This window comes from Anas platyrhynchos, chromosome 9, assembly GCF_047663525.1.
Source record: "Anas platyrhynchos isolate ZD024472 breed Pekin duck chromosome 9, IASCAAS_PekinDuck_T2T, whole genome shotgun sequence".
In the NCBI taxonomy this organism is placed as follows: Eukaryota; Metazoa; Chordata; class Aves; order Anseriformes; family Anatidae; genus Anas; species Anas platyrhynchos.
In genome coordinates this window covers 1,105,767-1,125,322 of record NC_092595.1, presented here as the reverse complement: position 1 = coordinate 1,125,322, position 19,556 = coordinate 1,105,767, and the positions used below count along the sequence as shown (strand labels likewise).

Sequence of the window (19,556 nt, the reverse complement as noted above, 5' to 3'; positions counted from 1 at the left end):
GCGGAAGGGGCGGGGCGCGGCGCTGAGGGGAGCCGGCCGGGGGCGGCCATGAGCTCGGAGCAGCGGCGCGGCTGGGCCCGGGGCGGCGATGGCGGCCCCGCCGCCTCCTCCTCCTCCTCCTGCTCCTCCTCGGCCGGCGGGCACGGGGGGCGCGGCGGGGGCGGCGGGGGAGGCCGGGGGCGGCACCCCAGCCACCTGAAGGGCCGCGAGATCGGGCTGTGGTACGCGCGGAAGCAGGGCCAGAGGAGCAAGGAGACGGACCGGCAGCAGGTGGGGGCCGGGGGGGGCTGCCTGAGGCGGGGGGTGACGTCACGGGTTGTGTGGGTGACGTCACGGGTTGTGTGGGTGACGTCACGGGCCGCGGGGGTGACGTCACGCGCTGTGCTGTCCGCAGCGGGCCGTGGTGCGGATGGACGAGCGCCGCGAGGAGCAGATCGCGCAGCTGCTGACGGCCGTGCAGAGCAGGAGCGAGAAGGAGCCCGACGCCATGTCCTGGTGGTCCGGGGACGAGGACGGGTAAGGATCCTGGCACGGGGGCTGCAGCCGTTGCTGCAAGGCTCCCTCCCGGGCTGCTGGGGAGTTTAGCATGATAAATTCTTACCTAGAGTCATAAAACCCTTGCGCTGATCCCCAGGCCCACAGCAGGGGATTTGTGTAACGGAGTGGCCAAGTTCCCGTGGCCTCTGGGTGTGATCATCCACAGGTGGCGTTTGCCATCCTTCTTCTGGTGCTGGGAGGTTTTCTCAGCCTCTGTGAAATAGGGCCCATTCTTGGTGCCTTTTCTGCAAGGATTTAAACAGGCAGTAAAATGGGGAGGTCATGTACCTTGCCTTCAGTGCACTGGGTTGATGAGTTTGGGTTTTGGGGAAAGATCCGGCTACGGGGCGGTGGTTCTGACAGGCCGTTAAGCAGCAGTTCTCTGGAGATGTTCCGTTAGTACGTTAGCTTTAATGCAAAAGAACACGTTACATTTGAAGATCCTGTTGTATGCTTTTTGATACCATGACCCTGTTGTACATTTCTTTGTCTCTTACAATGTACACCACACTGCCTTCAGCTTAGGGCTCAAAAAACTTGGGGATGTAATGTCTCAAAAACAGATCGGCCTGGAGTGGTTCAGTGTACGTTTCTCAGTGGCCAAGCATATATTGGGTAATCTTTGAAGCTTCTGTTCTTTGCCATTATTTCAGTAATACTCCAGAACAGCCCGCAAAAGTGAAACCAGAGGTGGAAAAAGCTCCTATCAAACAGAGACCAGTCTTGGAAAAAACATTCCTTGATCGGGATGTGGAATACCTATTTGAAAAAAATCAGCAGGATACAGATTTAGATGAGCAACTTAAAGAAGACCTAAGAAAGAAGAAGTCTGATCCTAGATATATTGAAATGCAGGTACTTTCCCATGAGTTAAAAAGAAAGCTTTTGGTTTTGAAAATTAGACCGTCAGTGATAATTTCTGATTGTTTAAAATCCAAAATTTTACGTATTTGCATTGTATAGTTGGATGTGTATTTTCTGTTCTCTTTTTTAAATAGACTTTTATCTCTGCGTCTGTGTGTAAAATTAAAAGTAGGACAATAGGCTATGAAGGAACAACTCTTCAAAATGTAGTTGAGGTTATTGTAATGGCAGTGTATAAAGCCGTACAAGGAAACGGTTTTAGCACCTCTCAAAGGGGAAGCCTGCTGTTCGAGGCCCTAGTCTTTTAACTGCGTACATTGGCCTCTTTGTGTATGGAACTGTTGGTGTTAAATATTTCTGGTACGTTTAGTGAAACTGAGAACATGCATGGAATTAAATTTATTTCTAGTGGGCCTGTTCAGTCTTGGGTGAGCAGCTTGTCGTGTTACTGATCTGTTTCATCTAGATCATGGATGAAATCTGTTAATATTACTTCAGTGTTGAAGAGGTGTTTGAAAACGTGTACTGTTGCTTTTTCTTTTCTCAGAGATTCCGAGAGAAACTCCCTTCGTATGGGATGAGACAGGTAAGCATATGTTTAATTTGAAGAAAGATTCATGATTTATGGAGGTGCTGAAGCTTTCAGGGGTTTCAGTATTACTGGAAACAGATGGGTATATGGTTGTTGTGATTTATTTTATTTTTTTAGATTCACAGTAGTAGAGAATTACCAAAGTACTTCTAAAATCTGTTTTTGACCATAATACTTGCAAATGTTTTCTTTCTCTGGAAACAGGAACTTGTAAACCTTATAAATAATAATCGAGTAACTGTGATAAGTGGTGAAACCGGCTGTGGAAAGACTACACAAGTCACGCAGTTCATCTTGGATGACTACATAGAGCGAGGGAAGGGGTCTACCTGCAGGATCGTTTGTACTCAGCCTAGGAGGATCAGTGCCATCTCAGTAAGTTCCACTTTGACAAGCTGACTAACTTATTTCTTACGGTTGTAGGTGTGTTTCTTTGTTGTCATCCCCACTGTAAGTCCAGATAAAATTACTGTCTTAAGATTTTTGAACAAAAATAGTTTTGTTTTTTTTTTACTGGGCCTAAGCTACAGGGCAAGTTTATTAGCTGAGTATACAATCTGGTAGATTATTTGAAGTTAAGATCTGGAAAAAATCCAAATGACCAGATAGATACTGTGTACCTCTCAAAGAAACTGATCTATTTTTGGATGTTGTCACACTAATGGTAAAGTTCAAGATTAGCATTCCGCCTGCAGTGGACAGGAAAGGTTGTTTTATGTGTGTTCATTTTCAGTCTTAGTTGATGCTATTGCAAATAACAATTTTATTAATATACACTAATTTGATACTTCGTAAGTTTCAGTAGTGATTAGAGTACTGGTGCCGTATGCCTCCCTTTTCCTTGAATGTAGGCATGGTTTATATTGGTGACTTTAATGGACTGGGCAGTGCATATGTGAAGTAAGATAAACAGTAGTGTTGTGTAGCCCTTTAGAAATGTATTAACGAGCAAGAAAGAACTTGGCTTTCCAGTGCACAGTAATTGCTCTTCTTTATAGTTAAGGATCAAATGAGTATAGGACCTCACTCTCCATGAGGAAAGCTGGCTGTACTGAAAGGGGTGGTGCATTCTGGAGGAGGGTACTGCTGATGCCTAGATGGTTGTGTTTTTCTAAAACGTGTCTTGGGTTGCTCATCTGTTCTTGATTTGCAGACAGGAAACACAGCTCTCAAGGAAAGGGAAAAGATGTTTTTCATGGTGTTCTGTTGTTATTTACATTGCATCATGGTTCTAGGTGTTTCTTACTGATGAGTAGCTAAATCATGGATCAGCCTTGTGTGTTTTGTTTTGTTTTTTTTAATGAGCTGTTGTTTTTTTGAAGGTGGCTGAGAGAGTTGCTGCTGAAAGGGCAGAAGCATGCGGTAATGGTAAGAGTACAGGATACCAGATTCGTCTTCAGAGGTAAGAGGCTCTCTTGACAGTTTTTGTTCCTTCATGTAAAGCGGTATCAACTCAAAACGAAAAAACTGCAAGGCAGTTCTTAACACAGGCAAACGCTTTTATTCTCTTATTTTCTCCAAAAGACATTCCTCTGAATAGCTGGTACAGGGAATAAAGTTTTTGAAAAATACTCAAAAAGTTTGAGCATGGTTATCATATTCTGTGTAGCATGTAAATGAGTGGTTTGAGGTTGTTATGCAAAGTCAGTTCTGAATTTCAGGCTGGCAGGATTGGTTAGCACTAAGCTGTACTTTCACTAGTAAGTCCTTTTTTCAGTTCTTCTGAAAGGTTTTGCTATACATAGAGGTTAAAAGTGATGTCCCTAATCAATTAATTTCAAGGAGAAATTAAAATGTTAAAGAAGAGAATGCTATAAGTCATATTCCTGGGTAGAATTATGTATTTGTTACAGTTACCTAATGAGTAATTCTGTTAAGGTCAAGTAATAAATTTAGTCTTGTTAACAAGAGTTCATAGACCTAGTGCCGTAGAACAAGTTACTACGCTTGCAGTGATTTGTAATTTTAAAAAATTACCTGGGATGTTACTAGCAAGCAACGAAACCTCACGTACCACTGATGGAAAAACTGCTGGTGAGAGATGACAGTTCAGTCCTTCCAGTCCTTCCCTTTAATTTGAAGCACTAGTTTATGGAATCTCATTTCTGTTTTCTTTAATCAAGAATGTTACAGTGCTGTGTATGACACAGCTGTCATCTGTGCTGAGTTCAGATGGTTGTGAGAATTTGGAGTCAGCAGATCAATGTAGAAATGATGAGAAATGAAGTCAGAGGTTCTGTCAGGCTACAAGTAGTTAATTTCCCATCACCAAAAATGCTGTGACTCTGTCCTAAACCCTTGTTCTCTCAGCTGAACTGTGAACAAGTTCAAGAATGAGGCATACTTCATAATGTCTGTAACAACTACCTGTGTTTTAATTTTTAATTTTTTGTTAAGTACTTTGTAAAATAAAGAAGAGAACTGAAGAATTCTTGATGTATTTCTTCCAGTCGGTTACCGAGGAAACAAGGCTCAATTTTATACTGTACCACAGGAATTGTCCTACAGTGGCTTCAGTCAGATAAGTAAGTTTTCCTGTTTTATTAGAAACTAAATGCAATTATCGAATGACTTGACTAATGACCTGTTCTTGTTAGTCTCTGCTCTATTTTTTACTTCTGCTAAAAGCAAATGTTTAATTTTTTGTTCTTCTGTTTCAGGAATTTGTCCAGTATTAGTCATGTAGTCCTTGATGAAATTCATGAAAGAAATCTTCAATCAGATGTTTTAATGAGCATTATTAAAGATCTTTTGAATGTCCGTTTGGATCTGAAAGTAATACTGATGAGTGCTACTTTAAACGCAGAGAAGTTTTCTGAATACTTTGGTAGGTTAAATGAATTTTCCTTCTAAATGATATAGGCTTCTATGTCATAATGCAGATGTCAAATTTTAGGATTGCTTTTAATAAAAGGAATTAATGATTTAATTTTTTGCAAATTTTTTGCTGCTTAAAAATGACTTACGCCTTTCTCAATAGATAATTGTCCAATGATTCACATACCTGGGTTCACTTTCCCAGTGGTGGAGTATCTTCTTGAAGACGTAATTGAGAAGTTGAGGTAAGTGTATTTTCATCAGCATCAGTATAGATAGTATTTTGTTTGTTTTTCATTTTACTTAGTATGTCTTTTTGAAGATTATCTCAGTCTATATAGCCTGTTGAAAAATTGGTTGTGGTTTTTAGGAGTAAACTTGTTGGACATCTTGTTGCAGAAAACCTTTTGAGGGAAGTTCGGTAGCTTTTACAGTAATAGGCTTGTAGCAACCTGGAAATGTTGGTTTGGGGAGGAGAACAACTTGTGTTTTGTCTTTCAGTGTGGTGAATTTTCAGGTGGATAAATAAAGCTCGTCTTTGATGTTTATTTTTTATTTGTTTTCATGCTTACTGGAGATGGTACCTATCATTTCTGTAATTAAAAAAAAAAAAGTCTTAGAGGAAAGTTCTAGAATCCTACATGTATTATATGGTACAGCTAAAGTACTGTATATTGTCCACAGTTTAGAAAACTCCCATGCAGCTGGATTAAATTACTAGTTTCTAAATTTATTTTCTATTTAACTTTAAAGGTATATGCCAGAAAACACAGACCGTCGGCCACGGTGGAAGAAAGGCTTCATGCAAGGGCATATAAGCAGACCAGAAAAAGAAGAAAAAGAGGAAATCTACAGGGAACGATGGCCAGAATACTTAAGGCAGCTGCGGGGCAGGTTGTTCTCACTTTTCTGCATTAAGTGTTGTTAATTTAACGAATATTTTAATACTCCTCAAGAGTGGTTTAAGACTAAGCTAAATAACTTTGCCTCTTCAGCACCCAGCAGAGACTCTGTGCTTGAGACATTCTCTTTGCCAGCATTTGACTGCTTTGCTATCTGAATAAGTGGGTTACGTAGGTAGCCTGGCAAATTTATTTCAGGAACGGCATCTTTCTTTCCTTCTCCTGTCTTATTTTACCTCTGCAGTTTGTGACTTCCTATATATCCAGCTTCACAGCAATAACTAATATAGGTGGCTCTGTTTTATCTCCCTTTCCTAAGGGAGCAAGTCCTTGGTGCTCTCTGTTCTATCCCATGTTCTACTTGTCCTTTTCTACTTCTCCATCCCTTTCTCAGACAGGTCTTTGGAACAAACTGGTAATTGGTACTAGGTTTCATGAAAAGAAAGGGCTGAACAGATGAGATGCCTTCTGTGCTTACTGTGAGGGAGAGAGAAATTGAAGGGTAAACTGAGATTATTTAGATCCTAGATAATTCATGAGATCCATAACCCAAAAATGTCATGTAAATGCTCCAAACACAGTTCAGTCATAATTCTTAAACTTACTATTCTAAACTGGCAATAATTGAACTAAAATAGGTCTCCAGAGCAGCATGTCTGTTCAATTGTGCCTACAAAGAAAGAAGGAAATTGAGCAGTAGTAGGTTACGCAGATGAGCGATTGCAGAACCTTACAGCAGACATGAGTGCATGACTTTGTGCTAGCAAGTAACCAATCTGCATGCTTTTGTTGCCTGTAGGTACTCAGCGAGTACTATAGATGCCTTGGAAATGATGGACGATGACAAGGTTGACCTTGACCTTATAGCAGCACTTATCAGACACATTGTTTTGGAAGAAGAGGTATGTTTCTGTGTCCTGTCAGCATGTTCTCATGCTATGACTGAATTGTGGTCAGTGGCTGGTGGAGAAAGTTAAAGCTGGTGGTTATTTTGGTCTATTACATACATATAAAGAAGAGTGTTTTTTGTTATTAGTTTTATTTTTTTGTTTTCTCAAAAGTAATCTAACAGCTTTAAATACCCGATTACTATTTAAGCCCCAAGTTTAGAATGTGGTCAGACAGTGTTTTTGGAATAGATTCCAGGTTTACAAGGTAGCACGTATCTAAGTTCTTGAATAACAGTTGTAGGCGTTAATGATAGCTATGTGTGTAAAAAGCTTGGATAACTTGCATATATATTCAATATATTAATTTCAGACTTTTCTTTTGCTCTAAAGAGACTAAATCTTTTGATGATAGTAGAGATTGACTCAAATAAAACAGGATAGAAGTCTGAAGGTTTGGGTTCCATTTAACTCTGATTGCGGCTTCTTTTCCTTGGGATAAGGTCTTCATACACATTAGTGTCTTCATACACATTAGTCATCTGATGATAACTAGTGTAATTGCAAATGAAATTTTAACTCTTAGTTCTTCTTCTGACTGCATGTGTTTATCTTGTCCAAGGTAGTACTTCTTGTGGTGTGTAGTAAAACCTACGGTTTATGAAATAGCTGTAGAAAACCAATCTGAGAACCTCTTCAATGTACAACTAAATGTTCTACATCTAGGAGCTTCCCTATCAGGAATGATGGAGAGAGGGCACAGCACTGCTTAGAGTTGATATCCAGTCCCTCATATCTACAGTGTGCCATGGGCTTTACATGGTTTTCTGCTTGAGTAATCTGAATGTAATTTAGCTGTTGTGAAGATAAGAATTTTGCTAGGATATATAAAAATTCAACCACATTTACCAAATGTGCAGCTAGGAAACTCTTCCTACTTACAGAGCGTCACGCTTTGTAGTTACTCCGGTTTCATTAGTAGTTGTCCCTGAATGTGCTTCAGGTGTAATGACAACACAACTAGTTACTTTTTAATGTAAAAATGCTTGAGATCTTTACTCACCTACACGTTTAGGTTTCTGTGAGGCTCTGACCAGTATAGTAACTCTTAACATAGTCTTTATTTCAATTTGTAGCTTCTTTTATATTGTTTTAGAGGAGGTAGTTCTTGAAATATAAAACCACTAGATTCTGAAGCTGAAGATCCTAATTAAGAGTCCCAGTAAAAGGTTTTTTATATAATACTGTTAGGTACATTGTTATCAGAGGGTTTCTGTGCTTGAAGCAGTAAGAAACTTGAAAGAATAACTTCTGTTGCCATAGGGAGTATACATAGGTTACACCGTAGCCTGAAGTTTTATATTCGTTTATGTGTTCAAAAACATCTGTGGAAGAGCTGACACTGTAGCTTGAGTCACTGAAGAAAATTCTGATAATTGAGAATGCCAAATTACTTAATATTTCAATTGATAGAGTATTTAAGCTGTGGATAATGAGGATGACTTACTGTTTTTTATTTTGTTCTTTGTTGAAAATTACACTTCGTTTCTTCAAGGTTTAACTGCAGCTCAAATTCTTACAGTGTTTAAAATGCTGCAGGCCAAAATGTCAAAAGGAAGTTTTTGTTTATTAAGCTCAGATAAATGTGTAGCAAGACAAAGTATTTCAAGTTGTAGACAGTGAGGTTTCAGGTATCACTTACTTGCATATTGATACATATATTTCAAGTAGGTGATATTTTTCATAGCATGTAACTTATTGTAACCTGTTTCCTTTCCCATTCGCTTCTTTTATATATAGGATGGTGCAATTCTAGTGTTTCTTCCAGGATGGGACAACATTAGCACTTTGCATGATCTCTTGATGTCACAAGTCATGTTTAAGTCAGGTAAAAACAATTTTATGTGCAAGTTTAGCAGCAGCATTAGTGGCAAACTTTTATTTTTGCCTATGTTTGCTGGTATTGCACTGAACTTTTCTTCTTCCCTCCTTCCCTTTCAAAATGATTGCAGTGTGTTCAGCTTTTTGTTTTTTTACATAGCTACAGTAACTTCCATCCAAAACTAAATTCTTTCTTCATTCTGTGTCAATTTCTTATTTTTGCTTGATGCTTAAGCAACTTCTCTCTAATACTTTGCTGATGGTTCTTTTAAATTCTTTTTCCTGGATGCCTTTTAATAGGACAGTAAAATATCCTATGCCTATCCTATACGCTTTATTTTGTCTTGTTTGCATACCTCATGTTCAGCTAACTTGTCCTAACTATGCTTTTGACTGTTCAGATAGTCTTACAATAATTCATGTCGTGTATATTCCACAGATAGAGAATTATTGAAAACCAGAGGAGAATGTCAATTTAATAAGTAAACTTGAATAGTTATTAAATAATTAATTTACAGTTGAATATATTATGTTCTGTACAGTAATTTGTATTCACCAAGATATTCTATCATAATACAACATGGCAAATTCTAAAGTAAAAAGGTATAAAGGAGTTTATTATGTGAGTTTTATGTTTTACTAGGTTTTGGGGGAATCTTCTGCAGAATAACGTAATGATTTTGTATTCCACAGAAGCTTAGGTAGCTGGCGGCTACCAGAGAAGCTTATTGTAGCTGGTGGTTAGTTTATTCAGTTTATATTATTCGGAGCTTCTAGCATATACGCCTGTATTTCAGAATGTGTCATCTGCACGTAACACCAATATATCGAACATTGCTAACAAATAGCAAAAAAAAAAAAAAAATTAAAAAATAATAATAATTAAACTATGCTACTATGCCATTATCTACACGGTAAAAAACAACTCAGAATAAGAAATGGAAATAGTAGATTTACTTGCAGCGTATTTTCTCTGTTCTGTATTCTTGATTTCCTGTGTAACTAAAGTATCTGTGCTTACTCTGTATCTTCTACTGATTTTAATTTTCAGATAGGTTTATTATCATACCTTTACATTCATTGATGCCTACTGTTAACCAGACTCAGGTATGCTTGTCTTTTATTATTATGCAATAACATAACATTTTGCAACTACCAACAATTTTAATTGAGTATATGTTTGGTTTTGGCAAACATATAAATGGGCCATGGATAATTACAGGTGTTTAAGAAGACCCCGCCAGGAGTAAGGAAAATCGTGATTGCTACCAACATTGCAGAGACTAGGTAAATAGCTAGCTATGCAGACCAAAAAAAACATAATTTTGAGAAAATTAAAAAATAAGCCTGTTTAACTTTTTTTTCAAAATGCATTTGAAATATTTGAATCATAGATTTATAACACTTTCAATTCTGATACGTCTGTAGACTAAGCTGGAATTCTCCTTTGAGAGTTGTTTAAAAAAATCAAAACATGGATGATCTATAATGACTTGCAGTTGTTGTACATAATAAATGTGAGCTGCCTGTCCTCTACAGACTTTATAACTGCATATAGTGACTCTATAGTGCCAGACCTAGGAGAATAAAACAAGCTTGCTCTTGAACTGCTTAGTAACATGTAAATTAGTAAATTCTTAATGGAATTCCAAGCGCAGAATTTTTTTTAACTTTTGGCTTGCAGCGTGGGAGGGGGTAAAGAGAAGCTAAACCTTTCTAAGATTCTAGGCTAAGTTTGCAAAGATGAAGAGTTGCATTTTTTTTCTCTTCTTTTAAAACAGCATTACAATAGATGACGTGGTATTCGTTATAGATGGTGGAAAAATAAAGGAAACTCACTTTGATACCCAGAACAACATTAGCACAATGGCAGCTGAGTGGGTTAGTAAAGCTAATGCCAAGCAAAGGAAAGGTCGAGCAGGAAGGTAAGAATAATGACGAGTTAGAAAACTTTTGTGATAAGTTTCAATCTGTCTTGGAGCTCATGTGTGCTGAAGGTAGTACTTTGTTAATCCCGTGTTCGGAAGCAGACACTAGCACAACTCTCTTGTACTTAGGGAAAGAATGGTTTGTTGTTTTCCTAAGAAACTGACATAACTTGTGCTGCATTTCAGTCATGAGTTTCCTTCCTTATTATAGAAGAATAAATCCTGCATTTTTTTCAAATTTGATAATGTTTGCATTCACACCTCGCTTACGAGGCTATGATACATTAAAATGAAAATTGCCTTCAAGTTAATATTGCTTAGATATATACCAAATTATTTAAAATTTCACTCCCCCTCAAAATACCTCGTGGAGGTATATATCTTTTGTTCAGACATACAGCTCTTCTCTGATCTCCTCATTGTTCCCTTTGAGCAGTTAATTGGAGATTTCTGCATTTTCTATGCCTTTGTTTTCCTGTTGATGGGTCTATATTTCTGAAACCTGAAATGGCTATTGCAATTGAATACACTTCAATTCTAATTCCATGAAGTGTTTTGGAAAGCTGCTTATAAATGAACACAGTCATAATGTCACAGTGTCGTAGAAAAAGCATGCATTTATTTCTTCAAATATGTTGTAGAGTTCAGCCAGGTCACTGTTACCATCTATACAATGGACTCCGTGCTAGCCTTCTAGATGATTATCAGCTACCTGAGATCTTGAGGACACCTTTGGAAGAACTTTGCTTGCAGATCAAGGTAAGCATATGCATCTTCAAACGTGTATACTAGTGACATTTCTGTTGGAATAAGAGCTTGAGTGATTAAATCAATGCAACTCTGAGGTTAGAGTTGTCTTCAAGTCTTAAGTTCTGTCACAGCAAAAGCACAATATATGCTAACATATTAATATATTAGTATATGTTAAATATATTAACATGCAATTATTAATAATATATTAATAACTGCAGCAACTGTTTGCAGAATGGTACCAAACCCGAGAAAAATATATTGTCTGGTATAAATAAAAGCTGAACTGTAACACAAATGTGAACACATTCTTTTCCTCCAAAAATGTTAGATCAGAGTTGCTTCTGTGAGAATGCCAGGGAGCTGAGAGAGAAGGCTTCTTAAAACTACCTTTTGGTGAAATTCTTCTAAAACTGACATGAGTGACATTTCTTTTTTGTCAGTTTGTATGGAATTCCTATGCATGCATAAGGAATACCACATGTAACATACTGAAGAATAGATGTTTAAAATTTCATCATTGATATGTCTTTATTTTGTCCTTACTTCTTAATTATTGAAATCCTAATTCAAGCTGTGAGTTATTCACACCTTTTGTAACTAGTGTGATCACTGTTTATTGATTTTTAGGTGGATGGCCATCTTTATTCTTTTTGTTTTTTTCTTTCAGATTCTAAAGCTTGGAGGAATTGCTTATTTTCTGAGCAAACTAATGGATCCGCCATCTCGTGATGCTGTAATGTTGGCCATAAATCATCTGATGGAGCTGGTAAAGTATTACTTAACATACAGTTTTCATGTAAGGAAAAGTTTGTTTACAGCTGTGTTATTACTGCATTGTTTGTTATCAAAGACCATTGTGATTGTACAGGTCTAGACATTTGAACCATTATTATGCAGACTCTATATCTCTAGGCTATGCAGTGTCCTGTATCTTGACTGAACAGAGGAAATAAACTTCAGATATTGAAGTTTATTTTGTATTTGAATATTTGTATTGTATATTGAAGTGAATCCACCAAGTATTTCTGTCCCAGTAGGATTAGTGAAGAATTTAGGATGTATTTCTGGGGGTAAGCAAGGCAGATAGGAACAAGGTCTCTCGTATGTCAGTGCCCCTTTGGATGCTGGGGCAGGAGAGATCAATGAGCTGTTCGTACTACTGACTTCTTGCCTGGTATTAATTATACAAACCAGTTGTAGCAATAAATTGCAATGTCTAATTTAGATGAAAGGCACTATGCAGACTGATTGTCATAATTCTATTAATGTTTAGATGAAATTCAGTGATACGTTTGTTGTTCTGTGACAAAGCTGTATAGTAGCAAAGGGAAGAGTAAATGAAACAAGAAGTGACACTGAAGGGATAGGAAATACACAAGTCCAAACGTAAGCTTGATCAGGAGAAGACACCGAAGTGTTAATTAGTCTTCATACTTTAGGCCAGAAAGACACTGAGCCCAGTAAACCACTTGAAACACAATTAAAGATGGTTGCCCTTTTCTTGTATCTGTTGAATGTTTCTGTTTGTAATTTGCACGATCACTTTCGTGTCTGACCATACTACAGTTAGCTGCATCCTCCACACTGCAGTTATGACTTTGTGTTTGTTTTTTTTTTTTATGACAGAATGCTTTGGACAGACAAGAAGAGCTGACTCCACTAGGTGTACATTTAGCACGATTACCAGTTGAACCACATATTGGAAAAATGATTCTCTTTGGAGCTTTATTCTGTTGCTTGGATCCAGTCCTTACAATTGCAGCAAGCCTCAGCTTCAAAGACCCTTTTGTCATTCCTTTGGTAAAGTTTCTAAGAAGAGCATTACAGATAAGATTTTAAGATCTTCATAAGAATATTAGGACGCTACTGAGATGTTGTAGTTTAAAATAATTTTAATCCTACTTCCAGGTTAATTACATGTTTATAAGTACTGTTTGCCTTACAATAATTAATAGCATGTGTTTTGCTTACAGAATATTGGAAGTAGCATCAGTTTTTTATGTATGTTCCATACAAAGTATTGCTGTATATATGTACCCTCATTAGGGAAGGTGAGCTAGAAGGAAGAACGGTCTGTCAGTCAGGAATATTTTATAAGTTCTAATTGTTCATAGGGCAAAGAGAAAGTAGCAGATGCAAGAAGAAAGGAACTGTCAAAGAATACAAAAAGTGATCATCTGACAGTGGTGAATGCTTTCACGGTAAGCATGTTTTAACGTTCTTTCCTTCTGAAATTTTGGTTTCAGTGTTATGCTTTAATCTAAAGAAAAATCTGATCAGTGTATGCTCTGAAGTGTTTCTTGGTTTCTACAGAAACATAAAATTAATTTTCACCCTTCTAGCATTAAGGAGTCTTGTCTTCAGGCTCAGTAACCTAATTTCTTGTGGATATGCTGGTGGAAGTGTGAATTCCTGGTAACATTATTACTTTCTAAACATGTATTTGATGAGGGATGAATACAGTAGAACTTCTTGGTGGCAGTTTCCCAGTTGTGCTATAAAAATCCCCGAGTCATTAGCTCTTGTCCTTCCGGCACCTGCAAAAGGCTGGAGTGGACTTCAAAAGCATTGGATACTTAGAAAAGACTTAGACTTAGCTGTGTAGCACAAGACTGTTAGTAGCAATAAATGAAGTTCTGACAAACTTGGCTAGATTTTGCTCCTCACCATGGGAAAATTAAGTTTTCAATTCAAAAATGTTGTGTTTTTCTGCTCTGTGCCATATGCCTATAGGTGTGTGGAGATACATACACATATGTACATAACATAATACAAAGAGATGAAAGGGTTTGCTTTCTCTCCCAAGGAGAAAAATGTAACTTTGTAATGACCTACGTTTTTTTTGGTCTGTCCTTATATAGTTAATATTTTTAGTATGTGTTCACTTAAATGCCTTTGAACTATGGTATGAATTTCTAGGGCTGGGAAGAGACTCGGCGCCGTGGATTCAGAACTGAGAAAGACTACTGCTGGGAATATTTCCTGTCTTCAAATACACTCCAGGTAACATCCTGATGGTCTGAAAATGGAGGAATACATCTGTGGGGGAAGGGGAGGAGCCTTTTGGCACAGCATCATTCTGGGACAATTTTTATTTCCTATAGATGCTGCATAACATGAAAGGACAATTTGCTGAGCATCTCCTTGCAGCTGGATTTGTGAATAGCAGAGACCCCAAGGATCCCAAATCTAATACCAACTCGGGTAAATAGTAGAAGGAAACAGAAAACTTTTGAGTCAAATTCTCAGTTTGCAGAACTGCATTACTTACTTTGCTGTCTTTTACAGATAATGAGAAGTTGCTCAAAGCAGTCATCTGTGCTGGTTTATATCCGAAAGTTGCAAAGATTCGGCCAAGCTTTAGCAAAAAGAGAAAAATGTAAGGATTTGATACAATGCTGGTTTGTGTTTCAGGTATTTTCTAAATTAGGTAGCTTGGCTAACTTCCTAACTTTCTGGGTATGTAACATAGAAGCACCAAGCTAGGAGTGGTCACTGTGCCTAGAATTACAAAAAGAACAAACAAAACAAGTGATTATTTCTGTGGTAGGTGTAAGAACAGGTAGTCAAAACTCTACTTCAGATCTCTTAATTTAGATCCATCTACCAATCAGTTGATTGTCCAGTGTGCTTCAGTCACCTCAAGGATGCATGTAAGAGTAAGCTTGCAAACGTGGTGGGAGATCTCATGTCACTGCATCTTAGCTGCATGGTGGAGCCAGGTGTAAGTCAGCTGCCAGGAAGGTTCAGTGCCTTGTGTCTTTCCTACTTGAGAGAACAACAGGGTTTATTAAGGAGGTGAATTTAAACTTAAGCACAGAGATAGTGGTATCAGAAAATTAATACTGTAGATTCAGTTGTAATCTTTTGAGGAAAGAAATAGAAGTTCCTTCAAATGTCCTCATTTTGGAGTTCAGAACACTGGTGGAGAATTGGAGGGTTTTTAACTTGGGATGTGGTTTTGCTGTTTTCAGTATCTTATTTCCATGGTAAAACTACTTTTTTTTTTCAGGGTGAAAGTTTGCACTAAGACAGATGGAACAGTTAATATTCATCCTAAATCTGTTAATGTGGAAGAGACAGAGTTCCATTACAACTGGCTTGTGTACCATTTGAAGATGAGAACTAGCAGTGTATGTCGTGGTTTATATTTGTGTTATTTATTTTTGTAGCTCTTTAATGTGTTTGATCAAGGGATGTGAATAGTGTCTCTTACTATAGCCCAGAAGGTATGCGCCAGCTTTGTCTGAAGCCTTCATGTTTTGGGTCACTTCTTGCACATGCAGTCAGATTCTGTTCTGTGGGATCTCAGTGGTATTGTTCCACAAATGGCTGGTATATTAACTTCTGTTAGATTCTTGCTTCTGCTGCTTTTTTTTTTCTTTTTTTTTTTTTTTTTTAAGAAAGAAAAAGTTTGCAAGCTTTCTTTTTCCTGCTTGATTACTAATGGAATTATTAGTTGGAGTTCAGTGCTTTCTGTGAAGGACTGTATTTGGAACCGTTTTTGCTCCCATTTAATGTGATTTTATGTAACTGTTCCAACTGAGTTGCTTCAGATTTGTTTTGCAAATTTATGAATGACTGAAAAATGATCTGGAATTCTGTCTTGTGTTTCCTTAAAGGTTAGTGATGTCATATAACATGCTTTCAAGGGTGACTGGACAATTTTGTCTTCTTGCAGATTTACTTATATGATTGTACAGAAGTCTCTCCGTACTGCCTCTTGTTCTTTGGAGGGGATATATCCATTCAGAAGGATAAAGATCAGGATACCATTGCTGTGGATGAATGGATTGTTTTCCAGTCTCCAGCTAGAATAGCACAGTTAGTTAAGGTAACTATATTTAATATTAATATATACAGAAATCTTGGTGTAGCAATAACTCTTCCTAGAGTTTTTTTATATTTGATGTTGTTGCCAAACTGTTGATGTATTGCTATAGGGAGGTAACAAAATGTTTTTAATGTATTCCCAGTAAGCATGTGAAGTATACACAGTAAATGAAAGGTTTACTTCAGTAAACTGAAGGTTTGTGTATGAATGCAAATTAAAAAGTTGTAGTAAAAATAACATTCTAACCAGCTTGTTGTATCACATGATAAACTGGGCAGAAGTAAACACCGATGAACTCCCTTCTGTTTGCCCTTAGGAGCTGGCACTTGGAAGTTTTATTTATGTATTTGAGTTTCCAGTGTAATAGCTGGGCTGAAGAGAATGAGGCTTGTGTGCCTTTTGCAGTGTTGGAAGGAAGGTGCTCTTAAAGCTTCTGCTGAAAATTTCATGGGGATGTTGAAAAATAGTGGAGGCTTCAAGGAAGAGTCATAGGGTGGATTTAAAGGGCTTATAAACATCTTACAGAAATTGTGCTCTTCAAATCTCTTACTGTAGTTACTGTAGCAAAAGCTGTAGGATGACCTGATCAGTCCATAAATAACCACGTGGATATGGAACTTGAGGATGGGGCTCTTCAGCTGGCAGTAATACTTTCCAGTGAAAAGAGGAGCTGAATAGAGCTTTGTTTATTAGATCCTAGAAATTGCATCTGACTTTCTTTTTCTTAATCCAAATATTTTTAGTCTCCTTAAAGAGTCAGCTAATGGATGAACAGGCCATCACATCCAGAGATCAGGTCATAAAAGGCAAAGCCAGTTTCTGAAAAGCAGCTTTTGATCCTGAAGGTGGCAGTGTTGAAATAAATTGATGTAAGAACAGCAGGCGTAAAGATTAGGAGAACAGAGAACGTGAGGGGTTTGAACTTACTGTGGTAACATTGTGTGGCTTTCTACTTGCCTGTCTCTTCTCATTCCAACAAACTTTTTGTCTGCAGAATTTAAGACAAGAGCTCGATGATCTACTACAGGAAAAAATAGAAAACCCACACCCCGTGGACTGGAACGATACTAAATCCAGGGATACAGCAGTACTGACCGCTATTATAGACTTAATCACAACGCAGGAGAATGAAAGTGCCAGAAACTATGCTCCACGGTTTCAGAACGAGCGCTATAGTTGACACACTTTCATCTGTGTTGGTAAAGCCGCTATACTCACTTATTTTGTCTCTTTTTTTTTTAATAGCATTTATTTAGCTAGAGGGAAAAACTCTTTTAGGGCAAGCAGGTAATTCCCTCGTACTGAAGATCAGTTATTTCAAAATAGTTGGTAATATCTGTATATGCATGGTATTCTGTGTTCATGGTAGCTTTTTAAATAAGAAAAAAATGCAATGTTAGCAATGTTAATTGGTGTATGTATTGTCCTTCCTCCGAGTCCTCTAAAACTGTAGCTTTTTTTTTTTTTTTAATATTTGTTACCAGATTTGGGGGGTGGGGAAGGGAAAGAAGCTAAAGTACTGCTTAATTGTGCTTAAACTGTTCTTGGTATTGGTAAAAACATCTCAGAAGATTTTTATTTTTTTTTTCTTGGGGGTGGGGAGTGATTACTGTGTTGTTGCAGCAGTTTTCTCACCGACATTTCCACAGAAGGTAATGATAGCTTAATTAAACTAACTTGAAAACATGTTGTTGAATTTGTGCTGTGGGAGGAAAGTCTTCAGAAATAACTCTCGCCTTCCATTCATCCCATTCAGTTCATCTTTTTTCACTTTCTGTACCCATCCATCATCAGTACTGATGGAAAAATTTAGACTACAGGACCTTCATGGTTATAAAAACTGATGGTGGAATACACTTTAAGGGTTCATTGTATTCTAATTTTTTAAGCAATCCATGTATAGGTATAGTGTTACATTAAAATACTTTTCTTTAAAGTGTTATTTCATCTGCTCTTAGTTCTTAATGTTCTGACTGTCATTCTGTTTTGAATGCTTCCAAATACCTAAGGCCATTTGATTAATTATGCTTATTTTAGGATTTCAAGTGGGGTGATTTTGAGAGAACTAGTCTGGTCAGACCTGTGGAAGTGTTCCAGACGTACTGTTCCCTTTAACTCCTGGGGCTGGGGGAAGATTGAGATTTAGCTGAACCTGATGGGTGGGCGTTAAACCAGGGCCTGAATAGTGCCAGCAGGCACTGGCAGCCTCCTGTTACCTTCTGTTTGCTCTGCAGCCATAGCTTTATTATTTCCAGGTTTATCCTTGAGGAATAGAGCCTTTGCTTCTCATTTTGATGTTCTGCAAATGTAACCAACTTTCAGTTTTTAGAGGCTTTATGTTTTCTCTTGTGCTTGACAGAAATCATCCCTGTGGCCTTTCTCGTCCACCTGAATCATGGGCTCAGGAGGATTTATTCACTTTATTCGTGTTATCCTGAAGAAAACAGAACTAAAACAGGGGCACATCTTCCTGTCAGTTAATCCAGCATCAGCTGTATTTATCTCTGGTATATAAGGAACACCACCCCTCTGACCCAGCATGGCTCTTTTTTTATACAACAGTCAGTTTGTGACTGGGCTGTACTTTCTCTTGGAATAAAAAGGAGCAGAGGAGGCCAAGTTTGTTTTTGGAGTACCTTCTTCCACCCTCTGAAAACCCATGGTGGGATTGCTGCTTGAACCCCAGGTGCTGGAGTGCTTGGGGTAGCAACCAGACCACAGCACACTGAGGTGGTTGTGGGTTGGTGTGGTCAGATCCTTACTTACACAGTAACATGAAAAATGTGTAAATAACGATATGAGTTGCACTTTCCAGCTCAACCTAAAGCTTGTAGTGTAAGCAGGTGGCCTTGGGCAGGAGGGAAGGGTCTGGGGGCTGCTCTGCGGCAGCTGTCCCACTGCAGCCCCATGCCTTTCCCCAGTGCCTGCGTGTCCTTACCCTGCGGGTTCTTCCCTAACCCAGAGGCGAGGGGTCCTGGGCCTGTGCCTGGTCACTGCTCCAACCTCCTGTGTACAGGTAGGTCCATGAGAGATGAAGGAGGACACAGTAGCACTGTTTATCTTTACAGAACAGCAAAAAAAAAACAAGCAAAGATAAGTTACAGAACAAATTTAACCTCTCTGATAAGAATGACATTAAGGAACTATCACCTTAACAATCTGCAGTTCAAGAAAAATTGAAGCTTTTTTTTTTTTAGTAAGGATTTAAAAAGATTTTATTGATTGTTGTCCTATAAAATCATAACTGTCTTTAATTCCTGAAGAACTGTGTCTGAGAGTAGGAAAAATGGCTTTTAAAACATTATTTGGAAAGACAAGGTATGAAAAAATATATACAGTATTAAAAATCTGAATAAAATTAATGCCTGGATTTATACATTCAGTTTTGTTAAACATCTGCCTGTGTACAATAAACTCTTTGTTAAAATATTAGCAGTATTTTTACTATGTTAAATAAGACTTTGTTCAATTTACAGTTTATACCATTACCATTTTATCAGTCCACTTATAAATTAATTCAAAAGGCTGTAAAACCACTGTCAGACTACCAAGGTAAGGATT

General features: G+C 37.9%; 1 protein-coding gene across 1 annotated transcript; it reads left to right on the top strand.

Annotated features, from left to right (window-relative positions):
- The first annotated feature begins 1 nt into the window (after position 1).
- On the top strand, positions 2–19,427 carry DHX36 (DEAH-box helicase 36). Its single transcript, XM_027464548.3, has 26 exons — positions 2–270; positions 395–516; positions 1,191–1,392; positions 1,949–1,987; positions 2,198–2,368; positions 3,316–3,395; positions 4,444–4,518; positions 4,654–4,820; positions 4,974–5,055; positions 5,564–5,704; positions 6,512–6,614; positions 8,400–8,487; positions 9,532–9,587; positions 9,703–9,767; positions 10,262–10,405; positions 11,050–11,167; positions 11,829–11,927; positions 12,788–12,961; positions 13,276–13,362; positions 14,081–14,164; positions 14,266–14,365; positions 14,450–14,540; positions 15,174–15,294; positions 15,843–15,995; positions 16,990–17,194; positions 18,355–19,427. Exons 1-25 carry the CDS (start codon positions 49–51, stop codon positions 17,173–17,175), a joined length of 2,970 nt encoding a protein of 989 aa, XP_027320349.3. The 5' UTR covers positions 2–48; the 3' UTR covers positions 17,176–17,194; positions 18,355–19,427.
- The last annotated feature ends 129 nt before the right edge of the window (positions 19,428–19,556 follow it).